The sequence below is a fragment of the Leptodactylus fuscus genome, chromosome 8 (genome assembly GCF_031893055.1).
Source record: "Leptodactylus fuscus isolate aLepFus1 chromosome 8, aLepFus1.hap2, whole genome shotgun sequence".
Taxonomy (NCBI): Eukaryota; Metazoa; Chordata; class Amphibia; order Anura; family Leptodactylidae; genus Leptodactylus; species Leptodactylus fuscus.
Window position 1 is genome coordinate 90,129,420 of NC_134272.1, and position 20,970 is coordinate 90,150,389.

The 20,970-nt window shown below is 43.7% G+C and overlaps 1 protein-coding gene and 1 long non-coding RNA gene across 2 annotated transcripts; both read left to right on the forward strand.

Moving 5' to 3' along the window:
- The first annotated feature begins 2,837 nt into the window (after positions 1 to 2,837).
- On the forward strand, positions 2,838 to 6,692 carry LOC142216663 (uncharacterized). Its single transcript, XR_012717361.1, has 3 exons — positions 2,838 to 2,907; positions 3,879 to 3,992; positions 6,623 to 6,692. It is a non-coding gene; the product is annotated as an uncharacterized LOC142216663 (long non-coding RNA).
- Positions 6,693 to 6,702: 10 nt separating this feature from the next.
- LOC142216661 (uncharacterized) lies at positions 6,703 to 18,255 on the forward strand (the record flags this gene model as incomplete). The annotated part of the gene is made up of 2 exons (XM_075284658.1): positions 6,703 to 7,993; positions 16,503 to 18,255. Coding segments are annotated over 2 exons (2,070 nt in total), but the record flags the coding sequence as incomplete, so codon positions are not given.
- Between the last annotated feature and the right edge of the window lie 2,715 nt (positions 18,256 to 20,970).

Consider the following 20,970-nt stretch of genomic DNA (forward strand, 5'->3'; position numbering starts at 1 on the left):
CTATTCTTTATAAGGTTTTTCTATAAACTGACAAATATTTCTAGTTTTTGCTACTTTCTACACTGCTAATGTAATAATTCCACAAGATCTCTGCTTGCTGTCAGTAATAATCACTGTACAATAAATATATTTTACATGGAGTAACAGGAGGTGTCTGCGTCCTGCTGATAAGATCCCAGGAGATCAGTTGTAATCGATGCGGGAACATTATAGAAAGTGTTCAATGACCCTGCAGCGCCCCCACAGGGAAAATTTAATACCATGCAGTGCCCATTGATACCAATGATCTGTCCATGTAATATGTAGAAGTGTCCAGTCCTCCAGAGAGGGAGATTCTCTTTGCAGTTGCTCTGGCTAAGAAATGACCCCCTTGATTAAAGGGGTTGTCCAGGGAGTTAATCTGGCGCATTCTTCATGATGGACCCCGGCGTTCTGGTCTGGTTGTGATCCCCTGGGTCTTGTTATTTGAACCAGCCCCTGACCCTGGGTCATTCTGCCCCCTCTCCTAATCTCACAAGTCATTGGGGTTTGGCTTTACCATGGTCTAAAGAGTTCCCAGATGCGCCCTGACAATGCAGCAGTAAGCACAAGCAACGCCCTGCCAGCAGATGGGAACTTCTGATATCAGGTGTTTGCTTTTACTCTTCCAAAAATACATTGACATGTTATCTCTAGAGACCAGAGACTGATCAAACAGCAGCTCAGATCTCAGTGACCACAGGTATGTGCAAATAACCTCTCTGCCCCAACCACATAATCCCTGCACGTACCCGGAGAATTGATTTTATTAGGGTGTAGAACCAGGAAGATACACAGAATCTTGGAATCTTACAGATTTATTTTATCCTCAATGAACCGGTTTCATCAGGACTTGTCCAGTATAACCATTGTAACCAGTCTCCAGTCTCTGATGTTCTTTACGCCTCCAGACCTCACCATTTACATTGGAAAGCCCGAGCTGTGATGAGCTTGTTACAATGTATCAGTGCAGTATATCAGGGTAGCTTGTTAGAATGTATCAGTGCAGTATATCAGGGTAGCTTGTTACAATGTATCAGTGCAGTATATCAGGGTAGCTTGTTAGAATGTATCAGTGCAGTATATCAGGGTAGCTTGTTACAATGTATCAGTGCAGTATATCAGGGTAGCTTGTTAGAATGTATCAGTGCAGTATATCAGGGTAGCTTGTTACAATGTATCAGCGCAGGATATATATCGGTGCAGTATGGATGTATCACATGTTTATGAGCCAGCACTGGAGAAGTTACATTGTTGCTGTATTTAGAACATTTGGTAACAAGTTTTCAGGATGTTATTTTACCCCCTACAGACCTGCTGCTTGTCTCATAGCTGTGACTATAAGTCTCTCTCCTGTTCTTGTGCGTTTCCCTGTATAGGGTGCACATACGCTAGCCTTCCCTGCAATGTTAAAACCACCCCATACCCAAACCCAAACATACATTCAGCAGAATGGTAATGGTGCAAGCCACTGACACTACCCTTATGCACAAACAAATATACATCTTAGGGAGCCCAGGACAAGTCGTGTACATGGCACCTCAACCAGACGACACTGCCAGCTGGACATTATATCACTAGACCAGGGGTAGGGAACCTTTGGCTCTCCAGCTACTGTGAAACTACAACTCCCAGCATGCTCCATTCACTTCCATGGGAGTTCCCAGAACAGCAGAGCCAGTATGCATTCTGGGAGTTGTAGTTTTGCAACAGCTGGAAAGCCGTACGTTCCCTACCCCTGCACTAGACTCTCAAACCAGCCCTAAGCTGGGGTTACCTGTAGCTGTTCATCTACCTTTAGGGATCACCCGTCCTCTGCTCACAGCATCTGGCTTAGGGTCTATTCACGGTCTATATTGCCCAGGGCCCACTAGGTCTTCTTGGAGACCACCTTGCTGGTTGAAGCACTGTGGCAATTCAATCTCACATAGATTATAATGTAAAATATGTGAATATAACATATTAAATGCAAAGTAAAAACTCAAGGTGAGAGTGCGGGCAACTCAAAAATGGTACTAACTGCCCCGTGCCCTTGTTCTCACCCCTTAGGCACTACCTGATCCCAGTATCCTATCAGCTTCTTCACATCCCCTTATGGCCAAATTACCTTGTGTTCACCTCTCCTCGGCTACTTCTTGCTCAGACCCCCACCCAAATGCACCGTCCTATACTACAACCTCAAAACCTTTCATGATTATTATCTGGGGGAACCGTAATGGCTCACGGCTTGAGACCACCAGAACCTGGAGATCAGACTGTTAACATGGCCATACATGTTAGTATCTATGGTCAACAGGAGAATCACAGGGCACCATGACCTGCTATATGGGCAACGTACTGCGCACTCGCAGATGAACCACCAGCCCATTTAAAGAAACAGACAACCATTACAAAGATGTCGTGCATCCAGGCTATAGACTGTACAACACAGGCACAAGTCACGTCACGGACACATCACCACAATGTACTATTGCAACAGTGTCCAGGAACTAACTTCTAGGTGCAACTTATAGTATGTCGCAGGAAGAGAAGGGGTAAAGGAGTCGGAGGGGGTGACTATGGTTGGGATAGAGGGAAGGAGGGCGCCAGAACAATGTCTTACACACACAAATAGATAATAGCAGTTTTTGCATGTCAATGAAACAAATGACAAATTCTGCAGCAGCCGCCGGATGCTCAGGCATCTCTGTTAGTTCTCCATATGGCGGAGGCGCTCTGTTTGTCAGACCGGTGGGGGCGGCTGTTGGGGGCTTATTTTCATTGAGTTGCACCTGATAGATGTGATGTCACAGGAAGAGACGGAGCCTCCAGGGACTGCAGGAAAGTGCATAACAGGAAGCAAGAGCTGCAGCAGAAGCAGCGTGCTCACCATGTCTCCAGTGTATACAGGTATACAGAGCAGGGATGTCTGGGCAGCATGGGATTGTGTATGGGAAGGGGCTGTATATAACTGGGGCTCTGCGTCACAGGGTCTGGAAAGAGGAGGGAGGATTTTTTTCTTAAACTATTTACACGCACATGTGACTGAAGGAGGTTTAAGGGGGAAGGAAGAGGACCTTTTACAATAGGACAGTACATGGGAGGGAACTGAAGGGAAGGGAGTGTTTTTGCATGGTACTGTATGTGAGAGGGGGATGGGTCATGCTTTTCGGGACAGGGCTGCATGCTGGAGGGAACTTGAGCACCAGGTAAGTTGGGTCCTGAGAACAATGGAGGGAATGTATCAAACCCTGCGCTATAGAATTCTGGGGTCAAAAAGTTACAAAAGGAGGGATTTGTGATTTTTTTTTTTTTTTTTTGGAGTTAACAGTGGAAAATTTCTACTGCTTTTTCATGTTTATTTTGCAGTTGTGGAAAGTGGATGTGCTTTGTCCGACTTACACCACATTTACAAATGTGACTTTAAATTAGTGCGACAATTTTTGCAACATTTCCGAAAGAGGGATGAGCAAACCATCTCGCAACAAGCAGGGCTCAATATCAGATTGCCAAAAATGTTGGTTATGGCCAATCCCGTTTTGGTGGTGTTGACCACCCATGAATCCATTATACTTTGAGGTCTCTTCAGATCCCATATTATAATAGAAAGGGCCCAGGGGAAGTGTGGAAATAACAAACAGTCCATATTCACCTTTCCAGGGCTCCGCCGTACCATCCGGCCGATTTAGGATAGAGTTAGTAATCTTGTGTAAATTTTAGACAATGTGAACAATCTGAATATTTGCTAGATTTATCGAAGTGAGGACAAGTCATCAATATCAAAAGTAAACTAAAATCCCTTTAATATTGGAGTCTGGTTGAGGCTGTGAATAAGTTTCGCTTCTGCTTTGACGTCTGAATTATTTTTGGCTTCCACACAGACAGTATGGATGCCGCATGTGAGGAGGAGGTGGAGACGTCTTCCAGGTGTGCCGCGGCAGTGGAACATCTTACAGCCTGCAGGAGTCAGAAGCGGCAGCGAGCATTGCACCTTGGTAAGTGACTGCACTGCATACATGTAGCAGCCTCAGTGCAAGGATTGTTAACCTTATGTTGCCCCCTGTACACCCCTACAGAGCCCCGGCCCCTCCACAAATCCTGTCACATTGCATGGTCCCCTAATGGCCAGAGGAATGGATCATATAGGGCATGTCACATAGGCTTCACACTAGCATTTGGGTTTCTGTTCTTGAGTTTGCTTGGGGACTCAAAAACCAGAAACCCAGTCCGCTTAAAAAGGTGTTACATGTGGAAACCCTGCGAAGGTAGGAAGGGATCTCCAAGAGCGAGTAGAAGGAACCGACTGCTCCACTCATGTTGACTTTGATGCCAGAAAAAAAAAGATCCTCCATCCCTACAACCACCTGCACCAGGAGACCCTTATGTTTATACCACCCTGCCTGATGGGATGGAGACCTCCAGACATCGCCAGGCGACTCTTCCACACACCAGCCAGCATAGTCATATTGCAGTTTGACCTCACAAGGACAGCAGGCCAGAAATGGGGCAATGATCCCAGATGGGGGACACTATGTAATGCTGCTCCTGCCTGCCGGCATCACTGCTGTCTGTCCAGTACAGCAGAAGGAAGCGTCCATAGCACAAATGTTGTACCTGTAGCCGGGGCGGACTCTCCCCCGACAAGAGCAAAGATAGCTGAAGTTAGGTCAATGTGAAAGATCCATTATTGGAGGCCCAGGTGGGTGTTTAACCCCCCCTCAAAAAAAAAAAAAAAAATTTAAAAAACCAACAACTTTCATACTTCTCTTCTGTTACTACTTTTGGGTAGTGAAGGACATAACCAAAGTCAGAGAAGTCTCCTCCTCATTGCCCCTTTCTGTCTAGAGAAGCGGCCATTGATCACATACCCGTGGAACATTGCCACGAAACTCCCCTGTGTTGGTGCCAATGAGAGAGGTCATAGGTCACAGGAGGTAAAGTTGCTACATGAGAGCCTGGAGGTCATAGGTCAGAGATAACACTGCCACAGGAAATAAGAGTTAACCCTTACACTTAAACGCAACACTTCTGTAAGAGCCATCACCTCACTCATAGACTTGTAAGAGACAGATTATTTTGGATGGTGCAGTATTAAGACCGGTGGAGGTGAGGGCGAGGTGAAGGGATAATGTGCAGCAAAACATCAAATGTTGCTGTAACTAACCAAGGAAATTCAGAGAAAGGTCACAAGTCATTGTTGTCTCCTGCACAAAATATTAAGTATGCATTAAGTCCCAGTCTGTCTTTATGGCCTTCACTCTTGGGCTGCATTTGCATTGTCAGCCTTGCAGCATCCTGGAGTGGTTTCTCCTTGTCTGGCTTCGGCTGCTGACTTCTTATTACAGGTCTTGGTTCTTTAGCTGCTGTAGAGGTCCTGGGATACCACCACCTCTCATGGCGGCACATGGCTGCTCTCCCCACAGTGGGTCCCTCCAGGACTCTTTATCAGGGCTCCTCCTGATCACATTGGCCCAGACTTTCCCTAGTCACTAGTCTCAATATAGTGCAGTGCTACAGCGGCATCTAGTGGCCGGACTAAACTACTACATCTAATCAGCATGGACATGGAACATGTTATGGATGTAATACAGTGAGCACAGACTGACAGGAGCTCTGTCTATAATTCAGCAGCACCAAAGCCAGTTAAGTTGCAACTAACATTTGAGTAGCTGTATGTGCACCTTATATACGTAAACCCAGTAAGGCTGGATGCACTAAATATGAATTTCCATAAGGGAATGCATTTGGATCTGGGTACTTGGTGCAAATTCTGAAAAGCCTTAATTTTTTTGAACAAAACATGGTTCTGCACAAAAAGTTGTGTCACCAGAAAACCAGCTACAAGACATGATAAATCTGGGCCAACTATATCTGTATGTATGTGAGTACACGGGTAATATGAATTGTATTTTCTTGCTTTTTTATTTTTTTTACACTGCGGCTGGGCGTAAGCTACAAAGCAAAACATTGTAGGCATTTTTTGGAAGTTTTTTCAGTTTTGATGCATTCTTGAGCTTTAGAAATCAAACTATATAAAAATGCATTAAAAAGTCTCCCAAAAACATTAGTAAAAAGAGATTCAAGGACTTTTGTACAAGCAAAAACAATGCAACAAAAAGGGAACCCATTAAATAAAAAAAATCCAATACATAACTAATCTTAAAAATGGCTTTACTGGAATTATCCACGTATAATAATGATCATCTACATAAAGGGGAACCTTCCTTGGACTTGCCCATATCTGGCGTCCTCCATCCTGCACTCCAGTCCCAGGCCAGGGCACATAATAGACGGGATATGCAGATTTCCTTTATACCATATGTAGCTGGTCAGGGAGTGTGTAAGACGGACGTCACCTATAGAACTGACTCTCAGGTCACTCTGATTCTCCACTGAAGATAACATTGACTGTACTAACCTGTGAACCTACAAGGGAACAGCCCAAATATCACGATCTATTGATCCCAGGTCAGAGATCTTCTGTTACATTATGATCTGTTTTGCTATCACTATCTTGAATTATGCTCCATGACTTGCATTTTGTATGTTCTTTTTAGTATAAAATGTTACAAAATATCAATTCTATTCTTCAAACCTTCTACAATCTATTTTGTATTCTTTGCAGATGACGATACCTGGAGCTCAGAAGGACCACTGATAATGTCAGATATTCATGGCAAAGATCTATCATCTGAGTACTCACACACCAATAAGCGGGTGAGACGAGGATCCAAACATGAGAAAACTCATACAGGAGAGAAGCCATATTTATGTCCAGAATGTGGGAAATGTTTTGTCCAGAAATCAACCCTTACCAGACACAAGAGAATCCACACCAGAGAGAAACCCTTCTCGTGTTCAGAATGTGTAAAATGTTTTGCTCAGAAATCGGATCTTACCATACACCAAAGGGTTCACACTGGGGAGAAGCCGTATTCATGCTCTGAATGTGGGAAATATTTTACTCAGAAATCAGATCTTGTTAGACATGAGAGAATTCACACCGGGGAGAGGCCATTTTCTTGTTCAGAATGTGGGAAGTGTTTTACCCTGAAAGCCCTTCTTGTTAAACATGAGAGAATTCACACAGGAGAGAAGCCATTTTCATGTCTGGTATGCGGCAAATGTTTTTCACGTAAATCGGTGCTTACTATACATGAGAAGATTCACACAGGGGAGAAGCCATATTCATGTTCCGAATGTGGGAAATGCTTTATTTCGAAATCGCATCTTGTTATACATCAGAGAATTCACACAGGAGAGAAGCCTTATTCATGTCTGGAATGTGACAAGCGTTTCTCTCAGAAAGCAGAGCTTGTTAGACATCTGAGAATACACACCGGGGAAAAGCCATTTTCATGTCAAGAATGTGGCGAATGTTTTGCTCAGAGACTAGATCTCATTTCGCATCAGATGGTTCACACAGGGAAGAAGCCATTTTCATGTCCAGAATGTGGGAAATATTTTACGCAAAAATCATATTTTGCTAAACACCAGAGAATTCATACAGGGGAGAGACCGTTCTTATGTTTACAATGTGGGAAATGTTTTACTCAGAAATCTCATCTTGTTAGACATAACAGGACTCACACCGGGGAGAAACCGTTTTCATGCTCAGAATGTGGGAAATGTTTTCCCGTGAAATCCTATCTCGCTATTCATCAGAGAATTCACAGGGGGGAGAAGCCATTCTCATGTTCAGAATGTGGGAAATGTTTTACTGAGAAGTTATGTCTTGTCACACATCAGAGAATCCACACGGGAGAGAAGCCCTTCTCATGTCCAGATTGTGGCAAGTGTTTTACTCAGAAATCGGATCTTGTTAACCACACGAGAATCCACACGGGGGAGAAGCCCTTCTCATGTTCGGAGTGCGGGAAATGTTTCACTCAGAAGTCAAATCTGGCTACACATCAGAGAATTCACACGGGGGAAAAACCCTTCTCATGTTCGGAATGTGGCAAATGTTTTATTCTCAAATCTGATCTTGTTCGACATCTGAGAATTCACACAGCATAGAATCTATTTTTGTTATTCATTTGAGAATATATTTGTAACATCGTTAAATCATCGGGGGCTAATTCATGCGGAACAGGGGAAGAACATTTCACAGAAATGTAAAATTTGCTTAAATGTTACAATTCAAAAAATGAAATTTACAATTCTAAAACCTATGCAAATCACCTGATTCTCAGATCTCGGCTGCTGTAGATTTTACGCGGTCTCTTCCTACTTTCATAAAAAATGGTGAGCAGGTCAGAGAACCGATAATGCGGTGCAAGAAGGGTAATGAACCAAAGATTTGCCGTATCTACGCCCAACTACAGAGGATTGGCATAGATCGGACAGTAAATATCCCCCCAGTATGTCTAAGTGGATGAAGCCGTTCTTCTATTTTCTAATGAGTGTCATGAAATTTAATAAATTTTTTGCAGAACTTAGTTGACCTGTCGTCCTTGGAGGAGGAGTCCTTGCATGGTTTCCTAAGATGTAGAATTAATTTTTTTCTTTATTGTCCCAAAATGTCTGTTCTTGTGGTCGCCAGCTCACCGAATTATCTTGGGAATTCCTTAGATCACAGTTTGCCAAAGTGTGAGTTGCTGCCCCTTTTTCTAAAGAAACCCATTCCACGTATGCTTGGCTCTCCTGTCCCGTTATGGGCGCTGATGGATAGCCGCAGGTCACATGATCATCTGTCATTTACTATATTGGGATCGCAACCATGAACAACACAAGTCCCTCCATCCGAATGTCCTGCCGTCCCAGCTGCTTTAGTGTTCCCTTAGGTGCCGTACAATGTCATGTGCCGCCCGTCCTCCTGCTGGTAAGAGTTGATGAACGTTGGCTCACATGATGGGCTGCTTTCTACTCTGACTCTAATCCCATTTTCTGCACCCCTGCCCGTCTTTTTCTCAGTTTGCACCCCATTCCCTTCTCTTTCCCGGTCTCTCATAGTTTGTTCCCCCATGTTTGCAGTCTGCCCTCCTATTTCCCCCATAAGGACTTTCCAGCTTCTTCATGAAGATCTTCAGAAGCCCAAGACCTGTCCCCATTAACCCTTGCCTGTACGCCTCCCTGCATGCAATACATTAACCAGATTACCAATCAGACAAATGCAAAACGTTTCCAAACCTCCCAACTATTCACACAGCAGAACGTGTCATGAGACTGCACATTGTATAACTGAGTCTCCTGATTTTTAAGATGAATGACGGTTTTCACCTGGCCTCGGGACTGTGGAGTGATGGGTATATAGGAAGGATATACAGATCTGTCATCATGGCCGCTCGCCGGGTTTTATTACAGTTTACACAGGAGGAGGCAGAAAGCAGGAGAGATGTACAAGGGCCCCGAGTAATGGAGGGTATGGATGGCGGGTTACACTGGTAAGAACAATCCTAAACAACGTAGCTGTGATCTACTGACTCCATAAAGTGATTGACTCGGAGCCGAGGGTCATGGCTACTGATACCCTATGTACAGGACGGGTCTTTAGTATCAGATAGGTCGTGGTCTGACACATGGATCCCTGCTGATCAGCTGGTGGAAGCCATTACCTTTCCTTTTAGCAACACTCAATAAGCATTTGGGAGCCGAGCACAAAAAATTGCTGAAGCGAGGGGTTAAGACGGGCACCGACACTCTGCAGCACCCCTGGTACCTGCCGACACTGTAAACCGCAGATTTGTTTCATCCTGTGCTTAGATGAAGTGATCCCCCCCGTTTCGGTCTGAATTTGTTCAGACAGAACCGGATGTGAAATTATTCTACTGATGACATCATGACGTTTGGCATGACCATGTGACTACTGCGGCCCAATCAACGGCCTTAGCTGTGACCCGGGCACATGATGTCACAGAAGAGCGCCGGACACCACGAGGACGCCCATAAGATAAGTATATATTTTATTTTTGCCACCTCCGCTGGGCTTGAAGAGACTCCAGAGTATAATAATTTACCGCGATGCATGACACGGCGGCCATTTTAGTTCATTTCCGGGTCAGATCCTAAATTGTTTGGTTTTGTTAAAAAACTATTTGGGATATTCAGGTTGCATTTGGGTCTTTGTGAACCGATTCGGCCATCTCTGTTTGGTATATTTTCCGTTCCGATGGATCTAAATAGGACCTGCCCTAAAATGATTGGAATGGATTGGGGCGTACTGGGATTGCACACTCGGCCATGTACATGACGTCTTCTCCTCATGGCTCCGGGTCTCCCGCTGGTGCTCATAAGCAGAGCCGGGATTGGATGAGTGACGTCACCCCCTCGTCTCTGCTCATTGGTCCCTGTGCACATGCAAAAATAAATTAGCAAGGGTCTGGAGTCCCGATGAAACTCAATACTGACCGGGCCCCAAAAATGTGAGACGTCTGGTAACACCGGGTGAGTAGACATGTCTGTGTTTATTCCCTTTACTAAGATGGCTCCCACATCACATCAAGTGTTTATAAAGCTATGGATTGCCTTCACTAAGATGGCCGCTCTGACACTTCCTGGATTTCATTCCCTTTTCCAATATGGCTACCCTATGGCTTCCTGTATCAACTGAGCGTGTGCAGCAGGCTATAGGATACTTGAGCTTTGTTACTAGGTAACGGGGGAGGGCATTGCCTTTACAGCCCAGTGATTGGCTTAGCCTCACGGGCATGCTCAGTGTGTTCTTTGTAAGGCAGGGATCTTCGTCCATATCCCACTATCAGTGACACTGAAGACGTCCATGGCTACAGGAGACTGGTGAGCGCTCCGCCATCCCCTCCGCTATGTGTCTGTACACACTGCCTGATTATTGTACTGACTGTATATTATGGCTCTGGATACTTTGTATTCCTTGTGTATACTATATAGGTCATCAGATCGGATGGCTACAATGTATGAACTGGAAGATGTATACAATGTATGGATCGGAAGCTATGTACAGTGTATGAACTGGAAGCTGTATACAGTGTATGGACCGTAAACTGTATACAATGTATAGACCGTAAACTGTATACAATGTATTGACTAGAAGCTGTATGCAATGTATGGACCGGAAGCTGTATACAGTGTATGGACCAGAAGCCGTATACGGTGTATGGACCGGAAGCTATATATAGTGTAAAGACTGGCAGCTGTATACAGTGTATGGACCATAAGCTGTATACAATGTATGGACTAGAAACAGTATATGGTGTATGGACCGTAAGCTGTATACAATGTATGGACTGGAAGCTGTTTACGGTGTATGGACCAGAAGCTACGTACAGTATATGGTTTAGAAGCTGTATACAGTGTATGGACCATAAGCTGTATACAATGTATGGACTGGAATCTGTATACAGTGTATGGACCATAAGCTGTATACAATGTATGGACTGGAATCTGTATACGGTGTATGGACCATAAGCTGTATACAATGTATGGACTAGAAACAGTATACGGTGTATGGACTGGAATCTGTATATGGTGTATGGACCATAAGCTGTATACAATGTATGGACTAGAAACAGTATATGGTGTATGGACCGGAATCTGTATACAGTGTATGGACTGTAAGCTGTATACTGTACATCAGTAAATAGTGCACCTTCTGCCTGTATACCTTGTATACATCCTCCAGCATCAGCTATTATATCTCTATGTATTCTCTATCTTTCTTTATTATATCTCTCTAACAGAACAGAAAATCCATAGACGGATATAATAGCTACAGATAGAACAATAGATAGAAGTAGGGAGGAATGTATCTGTGGCTATTCTATATCTCTGTGTATATAGATGTCTCTCTCTCTATTACCTTCTATCTGCCTTCCTATGGTATCCCTTCTGTATATTAGGTCTATATTTTCTGTGTATCTATCTTATGTGTTACATATCTAGATGTTTATCTTTCTTTCTACCTCCCATTTATCTATCTATAGATCTCTCTCTATTCTATCCATCTATGTTCTATCTGATTTCTATGTACATATCTCCCAGTATATAAGGGTGTGTGCACCTCTATCAGTAACCACATGCTGATCCCAGTGATCGCTCCTTACACTATCACTGCGATCATTGACCAGGTTTCGGACGCCTTATTCTGCCACATCCCGCAGCTTGTGCGTCACCGTGTCCGAATCTCTGTCAGGGCGACATCTCGGAAAATAGGAAATCAACACAGAGTCTATCTCCTGACTGTATATTATAACACATCGAGGCTTCTCCTACATAATACAAGAATACTGTAAGATCCTCCAATATCCAGCTATGATCTGCAACAAAGAATAAAGTTCCACATCGCAACTTTGTACAAAGTTTTCCAATATTCATTGATTTGCCACAATTCATAAAATATTAGTAAGAAGAGAGTCACACGGCCAGATTCGTTTTCATTTCTGTTATCCCATTTTATTTTTATCCTTTCCGTTTCCAGATTAATTCAGAAATCAAAAGCAAAATAAATGCGAAAAAAAATCTGAATTAATTAATAATATAAATATGAGATAATAATAATAATATATAAAAATAAGAAAAAATAATAAACTAATATATAATCTCCTATCTATCTATCTATCTATCTATCTATCTATCTATCTATCTATCTATCTATCTCCTTTCTTCCTTCCTTCCTTTCTCTATATTCTATCTCCTTTCTTTCTTTCTTTCTTTCTTTCTTTCTTTCTTTCTTTCTTTCTCTATATTCTATCTATCTATCTATCTATCTATCTATCTATCTATCTATCTATCTCCTATCTATCTATCTATCTATCTATCTATCTCCTATCTATCTATCTATCTATCTATCTATCTATCTATCTATCTATCTATCTATCTATCTCCTATCTATCTATCTATCTATCTATCTATCTATCTATCTTCTTTCTTTCTTTCTTTCTTTCTTTCTTTCTTTCTTTCTTTCTTTCTTTCTTTCTATCTGTCTATCTATCTATCTTCTTTCTTTCTTTCTATATATTCTATCTATCTATCTATCTATCTATCTATCTATCTATCTATCTATCTATCTATCTATCTATCTATCTATCTATCTATCTCCTATCTATCTATCATCTATCTATCTATCTATCTATCTCCTATCTATCTATCTATCTATCTCCTATCTATCTATCTATCTATCTATCTATCTATCTATCTATCTATCTATCTATCTATCTATGCATATTATAGGGGCCTTGTATATTCATGTGATGCGCCCTTGTGTTCTCCTATGTGTCTTATTCCTTCTGAGGATTTCTTGTCATTAGTCTTGCCCTTCTGCATTTTTAAGGGGGAAGGAGTTGAGCATTCCTGCGCCTTGTAGAGGGGTCTCCTAAATAAACCTCCCTGCAGAAGGGCTGGAGCCAGAAGTTTTTCTTGTGCAGCAAGGAGCAGGACTTAACCCTTTGTTCTGTGTGTGAGGCTGGTCCGGGCTCTTACATGTGCACACCTCCGCACGCCCATAGGCTGATCAGTCAGAGGGACTTTTGAAGAGACAAAGAGCATGTGGGTGGGGGGTGGTTGTGTCCTGGATAGAGTCAGAATCTGCTGCTATGAAGGAAGTTTGAAGACATTTGGTGGCGTCTAGTAGAATATTATTGTTATTTTACAGGGAGACAATGGAGTGTCTTGGCTCGGAGGGCACCGTGGAGGACAAGGACTGGTACTGGGATCTGTCACGGGTAAAGCAAGAGGAGCCGGATCCCTGGTACGCACAGTGTGATGGGGACGCCGAGGCCGGTGATGAGTCTCCAGAACAGACTTATAATGTGATCATAGTTAAGACTGAAGAAGACCTGAGCCCTAAGGTGGAAGAAGACGAGGAGCAGGCGACCTGGGAAGGAGGACAAGACTCTGGCTTCATGGGTCGCAGTGACCTCCACAATGGTGAGACCTAAAAGTCTTTTCTTTCATTGCCGTTACTGTCTATTGCTCATTTTACCCCTTTTTGCCTTTTTCCTGCCTGTAAATACTTTGAATTTCCCAAAGTTTGCCCAGACCCATGACCAGTAATAAATAAGATGACGCTCCATCTGCTTGTGTGGCAGGTTGGATTGCAAGGCTCCATTACCAAATATACTGGGGACCAAATAGTGGGGGAAAGTGTATGGGTGCAGGATGCCTGAGGTGAATAGTCAAATAGCGCCCCCTACCTCTCAAAGAAAAAAACGACAGGTCACAAGGAAAATCTATAGGGACGGAAAACACATGTAGATTGTCACAGATCGGGGAGCCCGACCTACTAATATGACAAAGATTTTAGGACAGACCAGTCCGTGTGTGATAAAATATGAAATAATTCTGTGTGCGCCATTCAATAAAGCCTTGATGGAAAGTCTATAGATTTGACACTTATCCGTTACTGACAAAAGCTCAAATCGATCTCGGTGACTACGATGCTCCTTCATAAATAGAGAGCAGATGGGAGTTCACCTCTGTGGGGACACTGCAGTATATAGACATATTAATCCACATGTACAGTTGTGGCTGCGACAAGACTGACATAAAAGTGAGGCGTCTAGTTTGAGCTAAAATTTTTCCAACTTTCCAAATGTGCTGGTGTGACATCTCAGAAAAAGGGGCCAAGGCCGACGTGCCCAAAAAAATGTGTCAAAAGTGTGTCGTAAAAATTCTGGCTGTAAGTAATCTATCTAAAAGGTGGTATATACGTAGACAATATGGTGTAAAGATACATCAGAGTTATCCGCCATCAGTCACTGTGATAAATCGGGTGCATTTTCCAGCTGCCCGTCCAAAGACCGTATTAGACCGGGTGAGTTTACAGGTGGTTGTTGTGAACAAAAGCTGGTCCAAGCTCAGCCTGTCTAATAGGGCCGACCATTCCTCAACCAGTGAGTGTTACTTGTTCATCTGTGATCGGCTGATTTTATTGTCTGGCAGCGGCCGATCACCCTGTGTAATGGAAGCATATGGCACTTTCATGATGGTTCCTCCTGTATGCATCGATTTTTCGTACTCCTGATCTGTGCACAGGACAGGTTGTGATCTGTTCATGGTCTGACATCTGGGCCCATACAGAGCCTCTGGAAGCGGCTAGTGGACAGGGAGCAGATGTATATGCATTTCTATATGCATGTATATGGGAAGAATATGCAAATCTGACTTCCATGATGTAATTAGGATGCCAGTGCCTCAAGTGTGCACACCAATAGAGGGCGCTGACTGAGAATGTGCAAGTCTATCTTCCATGATGTAATTAGGAAGACAGTCTCAGTCAAACAAACCTATAGAGGGCGCTCCCTTTAACAAAATGCCGACCTTTTCAGAGGCCTTTGTTTGCAATGATGTTGGGATTTTACCAGATACAGTCTCTCAGCCAAGGACAGTTGTTTCGATGTATTTGCATCTCATCAGCTTGGCGCAGAGAGGACTGATCTGGCAGAGGTGAGAGGATTAGACAGGGTTGAGGGGATATCGTCACTCCTTATGTAGAGAACCACCATTTAGGTGTGTGGAGTATTATAAACCCTCAAGCCTGTCTAAGCCTCTCACCTCTGCCAGATCAGTCCTCTCTGCGCCAAGCTGATGAGATGCAAATACATCGAAACAACTGTCCTTGGCTGAGAGACTGTATCTGGTAAAATCCCAACATCATTGCAAACAAAGGCCTCTGAGATGGTCGGCATTATGTTAAAGAAAGCGCCCTCTATAGGTTTGTTAGACTGAGACTCTGTCTTCCTAATTACATCATGGAAGATAGACTTGCATATTCTCAGTCAGCGCCCTCTATTGGTGTGCATACTTGAGGCACTGGCATCCTAATTACATCATGGAAGTCAGATTTGCATATTCTTCCCATGTTCCTTTGCAGTGGAGCGCCCATGGCTTAATAAGACTCCACACACCTAAATGGTGGTTCTCTCCCTATGGAGTGATGATATCCCCTCAACCCTGTATATGTGTATGCATTTCTAATAGGAGTGGCCCTGCAGTTCCTTGGAACCAGCGCTATGCAGTGGACGGGGGTTGCTATTACTTGAATAGGAGCATTGCTGCACAAGCTGCCTGCAACAGCTGATCTGTGCGGGGTCCGGGTGTTACAACCCTATAGATCACATACTGATGGCCTATTCTGTAGATTGGTCATTGGTATGAAAAATCAATTCAGAGCTGGAAAACACGTCTTAAAGGCGATACAAAACACTTCCTAATCTAGATCCTGTATACATTCAGCAGAGTCTGATTTATTTTCAGGTCAGTAACCACAGCTGTGACGTTTTCTTTGCAAGTATTCAATATGTATGGAAAGTTTTCTATAGAAATGTTATTAAATATAAATCTCATTTTATGATTCTATTATTGAATCTTATTCTTGGCAGATGACTATACCTGGAGCGCAGAGAGACCTCAGATACCTTCCAATATTAAAGAAGGTGATAGCAGTATTACACAAGATACGTATGAGGAGTATGGCATCGTCCAAGAGAGATCCTCAGCCCTTCACGGCGGAGATCCATCATCTGATCCTATTCGATGTGTCCGTTCGCCTGATTTATCACAGAATAAAAGTCACAGAACCGTTGCTGAACATCAGAGAACTCACACGGGGGAGAAGCCTTATTCATGTACAGAATGTGGGAAATGGTTTACTCAGAAATCAAACCTTGTGATCCATGAGCGAATTCACACAGAGGAGAAGCCTTTTTCGTGTTCAGAATGTGGGAAATATTTTACTCAGAAAACCAATCTTCTTAGACATGAGAGATTTCACACAGGGGAGAAGCCGTATTCATGCGGCGAATGTGGAAAAGGTTTTATAATGAAAACAGATCTTGTTAGACACGAGAGAATTCACACAGGGGAGAAGCCATTTTCATGCGCCGAATGTGGGAAATGTTTTCATCGGAAATCCTATCTGGTCATACACGAGAGAACTCACACGGGGGAGAGGCCATTTGCCTGTTCAGAATGTGGAAAATGTTTTACGCAGGAATCAAATCTTGTTATACATCGGAGAATCCACACAGGGGAGAAGCCATACATGTGCGTACAATGCGACAAGTCCTTTTCTCACAAATCCCAGCTTGTTAGACACGAGCGATGCCACACAGGGGAGAAACAATTCTCGTGTCCCGAATGTGGGAAATATTTTACTCAGAAAGCGTATTTCACGAGACACCAGAGAATTCACACGGGGGAGAAGCCATTCATATGCTTGGAATGTGGCAAATGTTTCACTCAGAAATCTCATCTGGTCAGACACGAGAAGATTCACACCGGGGATAAACTCTTCTCATGTTCAGAATGCGGCAAATGTTTTATTCTGAAGTCCGAGCTTCTGAGACACGTGAGAATCCACCTGGGGTAGGAACAATTCTCACCATTTAGACGTTTCGAGAAATCCTTTTTGTAACATAGTTTTATTAGTTTGTAAGTGTAAAGTAAATGAATATAAAACACAATAATAAGGTCAGACATTTCATGGATAGGTAACACACGTGGAATTCTACAGATACTAATACCGTATTTATGTGTAAGGTAAAGGCAAATCCCCCTAAAAAATCAGAGACCTCGTGTCCCAACCAGTCCGTGTGCGTGTACATGGACTGTGCACGTCTTCTCTTTCCTACTTGGTGACTTTCAGTAAACTTTTTCCACTTTGTAAAGAACTTAGTTGTAACCTTTGTCCTTGTATCCACTCCGAATAATAATGACAGTAGATGAGATTGGATAAAGACAAGTTCATCAAGTCAAACCTATTATGTTAATCCAGAGGACGGCAGGAACCCCCATGAGGTGGATGCCCATATACTGAGGGAGATGCGTTCCAATATCTAATATAGCAACTGTAACAACTCCCCCGATTAATATCCCATCCATATTACTAGTTACAACAAGTTGAGATATTTTTACTTTGAAGTAGTGATAAGTGAACCCTGCCACGTTTGGTGCTATTAATATTCTCCGACTCTCTTTAGACCACAGATTAAAATATTCAGAGGCCAGGAAAGGTGGAGAAATAAAAAATAAACACTTATATTCAACTTTCCTGGGCGTCCTCACCATCTTCTGCCGCCTGTGGTGAGGCCTCAGTGGTGTCGTGTCCATGTCCTGATGCTTTAGGATGCCGTGTTAAAGCCCAGGAAAGGTAAGTTTGAGTGTTTTTGATTTCCCCACACCTTCCTTGGCCTCCGTTTATTATTATAGAAGGATTTGGCGAGTCTACAGCCACAGTTCTCCAAGATCTCTCCAGAACAACCTCCCTGCGGAGAACCTTCAAAAATTGTCTGCAAGACCGACCAGAACTGATGGAAGCCGAAAGCTAAAGGTCACACCAAATATTGATGCGATTTACATTTCTCTTTTCTTCATTCATTTTGCATTTTGTCAATTGACATGAATAAACTATTAAACAATAAAATAAATGAGATCTTCTGTTTCTGAAAGATTCTTACTTTACATTATTTTTTCCACACCTACCTAAAACTTATAACAGTAGATAAGATAATCCTGTAATAGTCCCATAGTGGGGATACTCAGCATGTTACAGCAGCCTAGTAATACAGATACAGGATAATACACAGGAATATATTACAGGACACATATATGCTGAGAAGAGAAGATATACTAGGAGTCCATAGCAGCTAAGGAACAGAAGAAGAAAGAAGGAAGACGTCATAGTCATTAGTTCTCTGTGCGGAGTGATCTTCGCTTGATCTGATGCAGATTATACAGCCTGGTCTGCCAAGTCCCATCAAGGTCCCATAGATGGGGTGGGATTTGTTCTCCCGCATGGAGGTCACCACAGACAGTATCCTTCTGTCACCCACCACCTGTACTGGGTCCAGGGGGCTCCCCAGGACAGAGCTGGCCCTCCTGATCAGCCTGTCATGTCTATTTCTATCCCTGGTTGATATACTGCTCCCCCAGCAGGCCACACCGAAAAAGATGGCTGAAGCAACCACAGAGTTGAAGAAGGACCTAAGAAGTGTCCCCTGGACCCCCGGCCCTAAGAAGTGGCCCCTGGACCCCCGGCCCTCAGCCTCCTGAGCAGGTAGAGTCTGCTGTGGCCCTTTCTGTGCAGCGCCTCCAGGTGATCAGCCCAGTCCAGCTTATTATTGAGGAGCTCACCCAAATACTTATAGGTCCTGACTATCTCAATACATGTTCCCTGGATCTCCACCGGGACCCAGTATTAATCCTGAGCTGGTTCCGCTGGCACCATTCTACAAAGTCCCGGTTTAAGTCCCTGTATTCCCTAGTGTCGCCATCAGTGATAAGGCCTACTTTAGTAGAAACATCGGAGGACTTCTGTAAGTAACAGCGGGAGGAGTTGTGCCTAAAGTCAGCAGTGTACAGTGTGAAGAGAAATGGGGCAAGAGCTGGACCTTGTGGTGCCCCCGTACTACAGATCACAGTGTCAGAGACACAGTCCCGGGCTCTCACATACTGAGGGCGGGTTGTCAGGTTGTCTAGTATCCAGTAGGACAGGTGATGGTCCACACCACCAAGGTTCAGCTTCTCCCTCAGTAGCCCTGGCTGAATGCACTGGAGAACCAATAGAGGGCGCTCACTGGAATGTGCAAGCCTGTTTTAAGACAGGATTCCAGTGAAATAACCCAATAATGGCTGCTCCCTTTAGCCTCATGCCCGACCTTCCAAGAGGCCTTTGTTTAGCAATGACGCTGGGATTATTACCAGGTTATAGTCTCTCAATCGAGGACAGCTGTTTCAATCTGGTTGGATCTCATCAGCCCGATGTAGAGAGGACTATAACCTGGTAGAGGTGAGAGGCTTAGACAGGGTTCGGGGGATATTGTCACTCCTTAGGGAGAGACCACCATATAGGTGTGTGGAGACTTGTTAAGCCTTTAGCACTCCACTTTGCAAGGAACTATGGGAAGAATATGCAAATCCGCCTTCCATGATGTAATTAGGAAGACAGTTGCTGCCTCATTGTTGCAAACCAATAGAGGGCGCTCACTGGAATGTGCAAGCCTGTCTTAAGACAGGATTCCAGTGAAATAACCCAATAATGGCTGCTCCCTTTAGCCTCATGCCCGACCTTCCCAAATACTTAGGTCGGGCATGAGGCTAAAGGGAGCAGCCATTATTGGGTTATTTCACTGGAATCCTGTCTTAAGACAGGCTTGCACATTCCAGTGAGCGCCCTCTATTGGTTTGCAACAATGAGGCAGCAACTGTCTTCCTAATTACATCATGGAAGGCGGATTTGCATATTCTTCCCATAGTGCACTGGAGAAATCAAAGAACATTATTCTCACAGTGTTCCCGGGTTTCTCCAGGTAAGAGAGAGCTCTGTGAAGAAGGTGGATGATGGCGTCATCCACCCCAATGCCCGGCCGATAGGCAAACTGGAGGGGGTCCAGAGCGGGGCACACTAGGGGGCGTAGGTGTGTCAGGACCAGTCTCTCTAAGACCTTCATCAGGTGGGATGTCAGTGCTACAGTACAAGGCAAATTAAATTTTTAATTGTAATCTTCTATATTTCGGCACCAGTTGTATCTCTTTCCTTTAAGTTTATGACGTTGACAATTTTCAGAATGTTCAGATTCCTTCAATATTTGTCTTGTGTTCTGTTGGGCTCATTGATCCAATCTAAGACTATAGAGGTCTCAGGACTGACCTGGAGCCATCCTATACCATACTAGACTCCTGTTTCACAGGATTGATATCGCTGATAATTTCACCAGCCAATACACAAGCAAGAAGTAGAGTAGTCCCTAAACTGGGAAAATCTGTTTAAGACCGATCATGATATCGACTCCCTCTCTATCAGCTGAGGCCCAGCCATAGGCCGTATTGGTGACCTGAAGATGTCATAACATACCAAAGATGGACAGGAAGGAGTCCGGACGCCTCAGCGGGCTCAGGAAAGGTGAGTATAAGTGTTTCTTAGTATTATTACCCACACAAGAGACCCCGGAGTAGAACAATTTGTGGGTAAACCCCCCAAAATGTCAGAATAAGCTGAACCTGACATTTTTGGAATATTTGTAATGAACTTAAGTTTGTTCACCTCTAAAGATTACCGCA